The 12,352-nt window shown below is 46.0% G+C and overlaps 3 protein-coding genes across 4 annotated transcripts in view; all 3 read right to left on the minus strand.

The window, feature by feature from the left end:
- Positions 1–3,138, minus strand: part of ETFB (electron transfer flavoprotein subunit beta) — a 52,561-nt gene extending 49,423 nt beyond the window's left edge. Inside the window, exon 1 of the mRNA XM_075840385.1 lies at positions 3,031–3,138. Within this exon, the coding sequence (XP_075696500.1) occupies positions 3,031–3,084 (54 nt within the window). The 5' untranslated portion in view covers positions 3,085–3,138. The remainder of the gene's footprint in view (positions 1–3,030) is intronic.
- A 1,767-nt stretch (positions 3,139–4,905) lies between these two features.
- Positions 4,906–6,950, minus strand: LOC142662259 (uncharacterized). 2 transcript variants are annotated; one of them, XM_075840387.1, is made up of 3 exons: positions 6,836–6,950; positions 6,450–6,658; positions 4,906–6,197 (listed from the first exon to the last, which is right to left on the minus strand). In XM_075840387.1, the coding sequence occupies exon 3, from the start codon at positions 6,107–6,109 to the stop codon at positions 4,961–4,963; it is 1,149 nt and encodes a 382-aa protein (XP_075696502.1). In that variant the 5' UTR covers positions 6,110–6,197; positions 6,450–6,658; positions 6,836–6,950; the 3' UTR covers positions 4,906–4,960. The 2 variants fall into 2 exon arrangements, with proteins under 2 accessions (XP_075696502.1, XP_075696501.1); XM_075840386.1 differs by lacking the exon at positions 6,450–6,658 and having other exon boundaries at positions 6,836–6,949.
- Positions 6,951–8,129: 1,179 nt separating this feature from the next.
- On the minus strand, positions 8,130–11,600 carry LOC142661620 (lens fiber membrane intrinsic protein-like). The gene is made up of 4 exons (XM_075839041.1): positions 11,435–11,600; positions 10,084–10,230; positions 9,373–9,501; positions 8,130–8,188 (listed from the first exon to the last, which is right to left on the minus strand). The coding sequence occupies exons 1-4, from the start codon at positions 11,598–11,600 to the stop codon at positions 8,130–8,132; spliced, it is 501 nt and encodes a 166-aa protein (XP_075695156.1).
- Positions 11,601–12,352: the final 752 nt, after the last annotated feature.

The following is a 12,352-nucleotide window of genomic DNA, read 5'->3' on the forward strand; positions in this document are numbered from 1 at the left end:
CAACAATACGGCGCCTGGGCGATCATGTGACCTTTTCAAGGGGTTGGGTCATGTTTGTGCGGTCATTTGTAGCCGTGTGCATGAGGCCTTACATAGTGTCCAGGAAGTGTTGTCATGTGGGCTACTAAGGGTATGTGCACACACTAATTACGTCCGTAATTGACGGACGTATTTCGGCCGCAAGTCCCGGACCGAACACAGTGCACGGAGCCGGGATCCTAGCATCATAGTAATGTACGATGCTAGGAGTCCCTGCCTCGCTGCAGGACAACTGTCCCGTACAGTAATCATGTTTTCAGTACGTGACAGTGGTCCTGCAGCGAGGCAGGGACTCCTAGCGTCGTACATAAGTATGATGCTAGGAGCCCGGCTCCCTGCACTGTGTTCGGTCCGGGACTTGCGGCCGAAATACGTCCGTCAATTACGGACGTAATTAGTGTGTGTGCACATACCCTAACAGACACAGCACACTCAACTGATACCATACACCCCCCCCCTCCCCCCCTGCACACTTTTTCATTTATTCCCACAATTCCCTGCACTGCAGAACTCCATATCTGGGAAGGGTCTACAACACTGTTCAGTCTGAGCCCCCTGATTCATGAATAGAAAACCAAGGTTACCGAGAACAGGCAGAACAGGGGGAGAAGGAGCAGAACAGTGATTTTCGGGGTTAAGGGAAAGCTGGGTAATGAATGGCTGCCATTATTTGTAGCACTTGGTATTATTTGCCTCACAGAGAAGCGTCATTAGGTCCCTGGCAGCCACTTCTCTCGCTCTCACCTGCCATAGAGATAATATGGGGGGGGGGGGGGGAGTGATCAACACCCATCCCATGAGATCAATAGGCCTGAATAGGACAAGGAGTTGTCTGGGGTCTCAATGGGGGGAGGGGGAATAGAGAAATTATTTATACTAAATATGGACGTCCCCTTTAATACGAATGACTGACTCATTACCACATTCTCACAATTCTACAATGTGACACCAGGGGGCGCATTATCCCACTAAACAGTCATTACCGAACATCTAATAAAACACATCACATCCGCTACACCGCGCGCTGCCGGCTCTGCTGCCTGTCCGGAGATTCTCTACATGAAAGTCTCCGTCAATTAGGAATAAAAGCTCCGCACGATGAGGCAGGCGACGACATAGAATATTACAGGATGGGAGGAGGAAGGGGACGCTGAGAGGGCTCAACACCTGAACATCGCGGGGACGGAGCAGCTGAACTGACGGCTGCGCTGAGAGCAGGTCCTGCGGGTCTGACACACACACACACGATATAAACACGCAGGACCTGCTCTCAGCTCGACTGACGGACGCGGCTCAGACGGGACACAAAAGTTAGAGCTGAAAAAGTTAAACTTTTTTTTAATAAAGAAAAAAAATAAAAAAATAAATAAAGATTTCAATGTTGCATAAAAACACAAAATACATTAATTTAATTTAAAAAAAACTAACACATCGTATACAGAGGATCGTACCGTATCTGGGACATGGGGAGAAAGTGAACTGCAGCTCTGAAGGGTTCAAATAAACCTTCCCCTGGTGAGCGCAGCGCTCCCTCCATGTCACCGGCAGCCCAGGACAGCACCTCATATCTCAGCTTCCTGTGTCCTGTGTGCAGGGGGTGTTGGGGGTTACACCTGGATGATTATATGTTGTGGTTGTTGGCAAGATACAGACGTCTATAATGGGCCAGAAAGGTGGTCCCATCCTGACAACCAGGTGTATCTCCCCCCCCTCCTCCTGACAACCAGGTGTATCTCCCCCTCCTGACAACCAGGTGTATCTCCCCCCTCCTGACAACCAGGTGTATCTCCCCCCTCCTGACAACCAGGTGTATCTCCCCCCTCCTGACAACCAGGTGTATCTCCCCCCTCCTGACAACCAGGTGTATCTCCCCCCTCCTGACAACCAGGTGTATCTCCCCCCTCCTGACAACCAGGTGTATCTCCCCCCTCCTGACAACCAGGTGTATCTCCCCCCTCCTGACAACCAGGTGTATCCCCCCCCTCCTGACAACCAGGTGTATCTCCCCCCTCCTGACAACCAGGTGTATCTCCCCCCTCCTGACAACCAGGTGTATCTCCCCCCTCCTGACAACCAGGTGTATCTCCCCCCTCCTGACAACCAGGTGTATCTCCCCCCTCCTGACAACCAGGTGTATCTCCCCCCTCCTGACAACCAGGTGTATCTCCCCCCTCCTGACAACCAGGTGTATCTCCCCCCTCCTGACAACCAGGTGTATCTCCCCCCTCCTGACAACCAGGTGTATCTCCCCCCTCCTGACAACCAGGTGTATCTCCCCCCTCCTGACAACCAGGTGTATCTCCCCCCTCCTGACAACCAGGTGTATCTCCCCCCTCCTGACAACCAGGTGTATCTCCCCCCTCCTGACAACCAGGTGTATCTCCCCCCTCCTGACAACCAGGTGTATCTCCCCCCTCCTGACAACCAGGTGTATCTCCCCCCTCCTGACAACCAGGTGTATCTCCCCCCTCCTGACAACCAGGTGTATCTCCCCCCTCCTGACAACCAGGTGTATCTCCCCCCTCCTGACAACCAGGTGTATCTCCCCCCTCCTGACAACCAGGTGTATCTCCCCCCTCCTGACAACCAGGTGTATCTCCCCCCTCCTGACAACCAGGTGTATCTCCCCCCTCCTGACAACCAGGTGTATCTCCCCCTCCTCCTCCTCCTGACAACCAGGTGTATCTCCCCCCTCCTCCTCCTGACAACCAGGTGTATCTCCCCCCTCCTCCTCCTGACAACCAGGTGTATCTCCCCCCTCCTCCTCCTGACAACCAGGTGTATCTCCCCCCTCCTCCTCCTGACAACCAGGTGTATCTCCCCCCTCCTCCTCCTGACAACCAGGTGTATCTCCCCCCTCCTCCTCCTGACAACCAGGTGTATCTCCCCCCCTCCTCCTGACAACCAGGTGTATCTCCCCCCCTCCTCCTGACAACCAGGTGTAGCTCCCCCTCCTATATAACAGACGCTACAGCTCTCCGTCAGTCTCACCTTCACCGCATAGTCTATGACCCGCTTGACACCGACCAGAGCCCGCAGCGCCATCTTTACTGCCGACTCAAAGGAAGCGTCTGCGCCGTCAACCAATAAAATCCTTCACATACACAAGAGCCAATCACAGAGTCAATCACTGCAGCCAATCACTGGTCTCAGAATGTAGAATATACCACGTGCGCTCACCGCACTATCCAATCACTGAAGACGACGTTTCGTAATGACGTAAGTTAGAGGTCGAAGCGAACTGCTGCGCAGCGGCCATGTTTGATTAGGGCAGTGAAGACAAGTTGTGATTAGTGTGAGCAGATGGTGAAAAGCAGCGTCTATTAGAATCTTCTTCTCTGTGTGACAGGAGCCTTATCAGATTCTACTCTAATGATATGTGGAATTGTGGGATGTTATAATGCATTCTGAATAGCAACCAATCAGATTCCAGCTCTCATTTTTCAGAGTCATTTTGGAAAATAAAAGCATCTACCTGATTGGTTGTAGTGGACAGCGCATTTCTCTTGCACTTATCTGTTGCACTACTAAGGTTGTTACTTAGTGTCAGCAGCATTCATCCTTATTCTGCTGCCACGCCACGATCGCCGGGTTCCAGCAGCACAACAGTGTCCAGATCTGACAGTAATTTACATTCTCTAGTCTGGGGGCCATACAGTTAAAAAATAAATATAGTAGAATTAAAAGAAAAATAGTAAATAAAAAATGTATACAACTAGAACAAAATAATAATAAAAAGAAATAAGAAAAACGCTCCCCTCCTCAATAACCCCAAAAAGTACATACCATATTTTTCGGACTATAAGACGATCCCAGGTTTTAGACAATAGAAAATAGGAAAAAAAAAATCATATTTGACTTCTTTTACAAAGAAAAAACTATTGGTTAAAAATAATAATTTGTTCCGTTTCACCGCATTCTGAGAGCCATAACTTATATGTTTCCATCGATTCTGGGGTGTTACATTTTTTCTTTTTTTTTAAATAATGGTATATTGTAATAGTTTCGGACTTTTGCGGACGCAGCGATATCAATTTTTTTATTTTTACGTTGTGCTTGGGGGGAAAATATGGGAAAAGTTGTTTTTTTTTAACTTTTAAACATTTTTTACACTCCTGAAAATGTATCTAACTTTTTTTACACGCTTTAGTAGTTAGCTATGGACCGCTGCATTTAACTAGTTAAACGGCCAGTAACAGCGCCATCGCTGTTCCTGGCCGTTAGAGCAGAGCGTCAGCTGTAAAACACAGCTGACACCTGCAGTGTATGGAGCGGGCTCAGCGCGTGAGACCCCGCTCCGCTACAAACATCATCCCCTCCCCGCTCCATGATGTGCCGGCACATCACGGGACGGGAAGGACTTAAGTAAGAAGCGGTCAGGGGGCCCGGCGCTGCCGACTATAAAACGATATATTCTTGCTAAAAACTGCGTCTTATAGTCCAAAAAATATGGTACTTCTCTGATCCCACACGCACAAAATTAAATATCCTTCGTGACATATCCGCATTTTGCATGGGCATCAGGTGATCAGGCATTCAAACGCCACGTTCATGTCACGCAAAATCTACGTTATCCCAAATATATAATTATTACCCCAGCCACCAATTTTTGCCTGCTCCAACCAGGCCTTATCTAAAAAAAAAACAAAAAAAAAAAAACCTTGTGGGTGACCGGGAACCTTTAAAAATGTCTGATCAGCTGCTGTTAGATCCTGATCTTCCTACAGTGCCAGGCAGGAGAGACACAGACTATGTCTCTCCTGCATTGCCCCAGCGCTGGTGAACACCTGATGACGTCACTAGTTTCCTTAAGATTTTTTATATGCGCAATGTTTTCTTTGCAAATGTGTAATAACATATAACGAGTCAGATGCTATTATTGTTTTATTGTTCACAGTATTCCACGGTTCGTGTGATCTCTTCAGTAGCAAAGCCGCTCAGGTGCCCGCCTCACCCTTACAGGATAACGACGTGGCTGTTTTTTGAGGTCTGCTGACTTCCTCCTTTCCAGTCTTGGTTTTTTAGCTGGTCTGACTTCCCTTTCATTTCCCACTTTTCCCGAAGGAACCCCCACAGAAGACGTCGGGTCATTAGTGGTGACCACTATGGTTGGACGAGCTGCTTTTGGTGTTGATTGTGGTTGAGGCATAGGCTTTGTAGAAATGAGTGGGATGTCCTTCCTGAGTGCTTTTCCTGGCTTGGCTTCCTTGTTAAATGCCTCTTTTCCTTGTGGGACTTTCACTAGTGGCATCAGGACGTTAGTAGTGGCCTTTGACGATGGATAAGAAGTCTGTGGAGCTCCTTCAAGTTGCCCTGGGGCATTGGTGATGGCCACTGACGTTGGATGAGCTGTTTGTGGAACTCTTTCAAGAGATCTTGGGACGTTAGTGGTGGCTCCTGAGAATGGACAAGGTCTTTGTGGAACCCTTTCAAGTGATGTTGGGACGTTAGTGGGGGCCACTGAGGATGGACAAGGTCTCTGTGGAACTCCTTCATGTGGCCTTGGAGCATTGGTGATAGCCACTGAGGATGGACAAGAAGTCTGTGTAACTCCTTCAAGTGGACTTGGGGCATTGGTGATGGCCACTGAAGTTGGACGAGCTGTCCATGGAACTGTTTTAAGTGACCTTGGGACGTTAGTGGTGGCTACTGAGGATGGACGAGCTGTCTGTGGAACTCCTTCAAGTGGCCTTTGGGCATTGGTGATGGCCAATGAAGTTGGATGCACTGTTTGTGAATCTCTTTCAGGTGATCTTAGGATGTTGGTGGTGACCACTGAAGATGGACAAGCTGTCTGTGGACCTCTTTCAACTGATCTTGGGACATTAGTGGTGGCTACTGAGGATGGACAAGGTCTTTGTGGAACCCTTTCAAGTGATCTTGGGGTAATGGTGGTGGTTACTGGAGTTGGACGGTCTGTGTGTGGAACATTAGTAGGTGGTACTAAGGCATTGGTGATGGCCACTGAGGAGGAAGAAGCTCCTTGTGGAACACTTTCAAGTGATGTTGGGGCGTTGGTGGTGACCAGTGAGGAGGGATGAGCTGTCTGTGGAACATTCACAAGGGACATTGGGGCATTGGTGTTGGCCACTGAAGCTATCTGGGGTGTTGGTTGAGATGAAGCATTCTGAGGGGCGTCCTTTTTTGGAAAAGTATAGCTGAAATTGAATCCAAAGACAGATAATTAATGTATTTTATTGATGAATGAACGAGGCTGGGACAGAAAAAATGGAGCGTGATGGAAAATATTGTATTATATATACGTATTGCGCCAATGTGAGGTCCGTTCATCAGGCAGCTCTCTATGGATGCGTTACGTACAGAACTCAGTATGGATAAATCACATTCATATAGAGGAGAACATAAACAACACAAAGTCCACTTCATGGAGCATTTTAAAGGGCACCTACCACTAAGATGAACTCTCCCTTTAAATGAGGGCATTTCTACAAAAGTCCTTCAAATGTTGAACCTCAAGGGACAATTGAACCCAGAACATGCTGTGCCAATCAGGGAGCAGAAGTGACGCCCGCCCTCTTGACTCTTTAGAAATGGGGCTTCTTGTTTCTTAGGAGTCAGGAAAACAGGTCATATGACCTCTCTCTGTTCTAGTGATTGGCTAAAGGGGCTCAAAGAGAAGAGGGGTGTGTGTCAGTAAGCTATGAGTTATTAGGACAACTGTAAGATATTAAATATATGAAGATGGTTTATCTGCTCAATATCAGGCCTGGATGTTGTTATAAAATGCTGCCACCTAAAGGGCAAAATCATCTGAAAACCATGGTTATAATCTCACCGAAGCATGTTTCTGCTGTTGAGAAAATCAACTGAAGTGACAGATCGGTCCTGTGCTGGGTCCGTGGTGAGGTCTGGCAAGGTGCAGTACAGGATGACCTGCCGGCTGTTCTATAAACTGCTCATAGAGAATTGTGTGATGTCATCCTCACGTGATGTCATAACTACACAGCTCTGCATAGACTTTCCCTATGGCTGAGAACAGGGGTGCATCATTTTTATTCCTAGCAATATGCCATGTACGTCTTTTATGGCGACAAAACCCCTAAGGCTATGTTCACACGCTTAACAAAAAACGGCTGAAATAACGGAGCAGCCCCCCGATTTCCAGCCATTGTTTAGTTAACTTGCGTTTTTTGATGCGTTTTATACGGCCGGTTTTGGAGCTGTTTTTCTATTGAGACAATGAAAAATGGCTCCAAAAACGTCTCAAGATGTGACATGCACTTCTTTTTTACGGGGCATTTTTTTACGCGCCGTTTTTACAAAAAACGCCCCGTGGGAACGGAACGCCGTTTTTCCCATTGAAATCAATGGGCAGATGTTTGGAGGCGATCATCCCACTTATTTTTAGCCGTTTTTCGGGGCATTTACGGCCCGAAAAACGGCTGAAAATAGGTCGTGTGAACATACCCTTATACGTTTCGGTACATCCCACTGATTTCAATGCAGAGGTGAACGTGCACTGCAGAGGACCATTCATTTAGGGCATCAGTGGGGTCCCAACATTGTTTATTTATTTTTTTTATTGAAAATAATCTAAATGAAAAACTTGTAGACAAACAACTTTATTGAAAAATGTACATTCTTTCCTGCAATTTTCTTTTTCAAATTTAGAGAAAATTCAAACATTGAATAAAATTGTTATAGTAAGTACAAAAAATAAAAAGTGACGAAGAATTAAAGGGGTATTCTGATCTCAGACATGTGATGCCATAGATGTCTAATAAGTGGGGGGTCCCTGAGGTGGAGCTGGAAAACGGAGGTCCCCCGACTTCTGTCCCGCCTGATGCGGCTAAAGCCAAGGACACCTCCCCATTCATTCTCCACCTGGAAGCGGTCAGCGAACCCCCATTCTTCACATAGGTGCGGGTTCCTGAGCTGGGACCGGCAACTTTGGGACATTTATGCCATTGCTGTCAAAAATGGAATACCCCTTTAAAAGTGTATAACATCTATAGGTATCATAAAGAAATAGCAGGTAATGAGGAGGAGGAGGAATTTGATGATGATGATGATGAGACTATAGATGATGAGGATAATCCTGATGATGAGAAGGAGGACAATGTCAGTTTTTATACCGGCTCATATCCAGGATTTGGCGATGATTGGTGAGCCAGGATGTGAGATACCCCTAAAGAAACAACACGAGATGTAACAGAAATATCTATAGAACAGGTACCTGGTGCTCTGTGAGTGATGTCATCGTTACGTCACTAACCAATTATGTGCTAAATCAGTCTTAGTTTACTGTTTTCAGCTTTATTCACATCCAGAGCTGCATTCAAAATTCTGCTGGCTGCACCTACCTCATGCCTACCACTGGCAGCTTACATTAGTATATCATAATGTCCTGCAGCCTGGTTCTATGCATTGTGGAAGAAAATGTCTCCACTACTAGAGTAGTGAAGAAGAGCCTTGACAACAATCCGAGTCAGCAATGAAGAATCACACAGCAGGACGTGAACCAGGAACATGGAAAGTAACAAGCAGCAGCCATTGGGGACAGACACAGGCGTAACAGGATACAGGAAAGACAAAGAGCCCAGAGATAGGACACCGGACCCAGAGACAGGACACCGGACCCAGAGACAGGACACCGGACCCAGAGACAGGACACCGGACCCAGAGACAGGACACCGGACCCAGAGACAGGACACCGGACCCAGAGACAGGACACCGGACCCAGAGACAGGACACCGGACCCAGAGACAGGACACCGGACCCAGAGACAGGTCACCGGACCCAGAGACAGGACACCGGACCCAGAGACAGGACACCGGACCCAGAGACAGGACACCGGACCCAGAGACAGGACACCGGACCCAGAGACAGGACACCGGACCCAGAGACAGGATACCGAACCCAGAGCAGCACACCGAACCCAGAGACAGCACACCGAACCCAGAGACAGGACACCGGACCCAGAGACAGGACACCGGACCCAGAGACAGGACACCGGACCCAGAGACAGGACACCGGACCCAGAGACAGTTCACCGGACTCAGAGACAGGACACCGGACCCAGAGACAGGACACCGGACCCAGAGACAGGACACCGGACCCAGAGACAGGACACCGGACCCAGAGACAGGACACCGGACCCAGAGACAGGACACCGGACCCAGAGACAGGACACCGGACCCAGAGACAGGTCACCGGACCCAGAGACAGGACACCGGACCCACAGACAGGACACCGGACCCACAGACAGGACACCGGACCCAGAGTCAGGCCACGGAACATAGGACTGCTTGGATAAACAAGCAAAATGTTCCAGCTAAAATGGAGCAAAGCTATGAGGGACAACAAACCAACCTGAAATAATGAGAAGCACATTAGCAGTCCAGCACAGGTAGAAGGACCACTGGTAATTGAAAGAGCTGTTGAGGACTTTATAGGAAGTCTCAGCCGTGTAGATGGACATCCCAATGAGAAGAAAAACCGCTGCAAAACATAAAGCCAATTAATGGACCACAAGAAGATAATCTTATAGGATGTCCTATTAGAGGCTGATATATTTGTAAGGACAATACCGAGTCCCATTATTGTTCTATCCTCCCATATAATCATTCATCCACTCACCAGCTATAATCATTCATTCATTCATTCATTCAAGGGGTATTCCCAACCCACACCTATCTCCAGGACAAGAGAAACCGCCATATCCAGGCTGAGAAAGAATGGGGAGGTGTCTCGTCTGCATCACTTCCATGGCAGTTATGGAAACTATCATCCATGCTTCAAGATATATATTCCTTTATTTAGTCCCAAATATATAGAGAATTAATTTGCTAGATTCTAATATCAATGGACCCTCCAGAATGCACAGGACCCTTACCAATATTCTTGTTAACCCTTTGTAGTGTCCCAGATTCGGCCTCGTCTCTTACCCGTCAGTGTTTTGCCATGACGTTACCATGTGGCTCGGTGGTATAATAACGCAGCACCTCCTGGTGTTTGAACAAATATCAGAACTGTCCTGAAATAAGATCGGGACTCCGGGCACGCATGTTTTATTGTGTTTACCTGATAAACTTTCCAGGGTAGCAGACGCGAGGCAGGCAGTGATTCTTCCTACGTGAAACTTGATAAATGCAAGACAGGAAAATATCATCCCAAAGACGAGAAGTGAAGTGGAGAAAATAACCAACCCTCTAGTGGCATTGACGTATCCTGGAAAAAGAACACAAAGAAAGATAAGGTCATTGCCAAAAGCTTCTGGAGCTGAGGCAATATTCTTATGAGCCCTCCTGAGTGCCATGATGTAATGATTGTCTCTTTGGGATATGTCAGAAGATAACATCAGTAGGCACGGGTGCACTTAAGGGGGTTCCCAGTACCTTAAAACCCCCCTATAAACTGTTCAGGAAAAAACATTGAGTTAAAGACTAAAATTCACTCTATTGCCACTAGGGGGAGCGCAATGCATATAAATTTATTATATAGTGTTCAAAGGCAACTCTGTAACAGAGAGCGCCCTCTAGTGGCAGTTGCAGGTAGACAAAAATTGATCGGCCAAGTCTATGACTACCTGAAAGGAAGCAGAAGCTGGAAGAAAGCTGGGAATTTGGGGATCTGCGTTAGAAAATCAAAGATCCATCCCCTGGAAAGAATTCTGGATTAAAACTACACTTTCCTATCATTAACCACCTCCATTAACCCCTTCATCTTCATTTACAATATAATAGCCATTTACTGTCATTATATTATTATATCATATTTAACCCCTTCCCGACATTTGACGTATCCATAAGTCATAGCCGGGTAGGGGAAGTATGGAGCGGGCTCACGGAGTAAACCAGCTCCATACGATGCTGGTGTCACCTGTATGTTACAGCCGACACTTCACAGTAACAAGCGGGATCGCACTAGGGATATCAGATATTACCCCATTACATCCTAGACCACCATGGATAATAGATACAAATATCGACCCCTTCATCACCTTAGACCACCAGAGATATTAGGTATTGATCACTAAACCACAGGGGGTTTGATAGAAATATTATCATTAACTCCTAAACCTCCCTATGTAAAAATTTGTGATGTAATTTATGTAGAAACCCTAATAGTGGGAATCTTTCTATCTCCGTTGTGGGCTCCAACACACTTGGAAACTATAAAGGTCCATGAGCTGGGACCCCAATCAATACTTATGGAGGATAATCGCCCAGACCCAATACTTCTTTGGAAGCACCATTGATTATAGTGATGCCACACTGCACATGCCTGGCACAGAACCCCTTATGGTGCCACCAATAAGTCACCGTATCAAAGTTTCTGGGCAACTAAACAATGGATATTTGCAACAATGTATAAATTATTCCCAATAGACACAGATACAAAACATCATAATAAAATCGGAAGCCTTTATTACCGCTCTCTGTGACTTTAGTACATATGTTTTTGGTACAATTCTGCCACAGTCCAACATGGAACAAGTCTGAGCCAAAGCTCACCACCCAGAAGTCAGTGAGAGCCCCGGTTAATAGCAGAATGAGGCCAATGCAGGAGCAGCCGAGACCAACAATATTCAGCAACATTATTCTTCTCTGTAGGTCAAACACGGAAAACTGCAGAAACCTGATGAGAAAGACAAAAAACAGTGATGCAACAAGAGACAGTATATATTAATGTACAGATCCAGAGTCTTATCTATATTATACTAGTTATATTCTGTATATAGGAAGCAGTATTATACTAGTTATATTCTTGTATATAGGAGCTGTATTATAGTAGTTATATTCTTATATAGGGGCAGTATTATAGTAGTTATATTCTTGTATATAGGGGCAGTATTATAGTAGTTATATTCTTGTATATAGGGGCAGTATTATACTAGTTATATTCTTGTATATAGGAGCTGTATTATAGTAGTTATATTCTTATATAGGGGCAGTATTATAGTAGTTATATTCTTGTATATAGGGGCAGTATTATAGTAGTTATATTCTTGTATATAGGAGGCAGTATTATAGTAGTTATATTCTTGTATATAGGAGCAGTATTATAGTAGTTATATTCTTGTATATAGGGGCAGTATTATAGGAGTTATATTCTTGTATATAGGAGCAGTATTGTAGTAGTTATATTCTTGTATAATGGGGCAGTATTATAGTAGTTATATTCTTGTATATAGGGGGCAGTATTATAGTAGTTATATTCTTGTATATAGGGGGCAGTATTATAGTAGTTATATTCTTGTATATAGGGGGCAGTATTATAGTAGTTATATTCTTGTATATAGGGGGCAGTATTATAGTAGTTATATTCTTGTATAATGGGGCAGTATTAT

Source organism: Rhinoderma darwinii, chromosome 10 (assembly GCF_050947455.1).
Source record: "Rhinoderma darwinii isolate aRhiDar2 chromosome 10, aRhiDar2.hap1, whole genome shotgun sequence".
Lineage (NCBI taxonomy): Eukaryota > Metazoa > Chordata > Amphibia > Anura > Rhinodermatidae > Rhinoderma > Rhinoderma darwinii.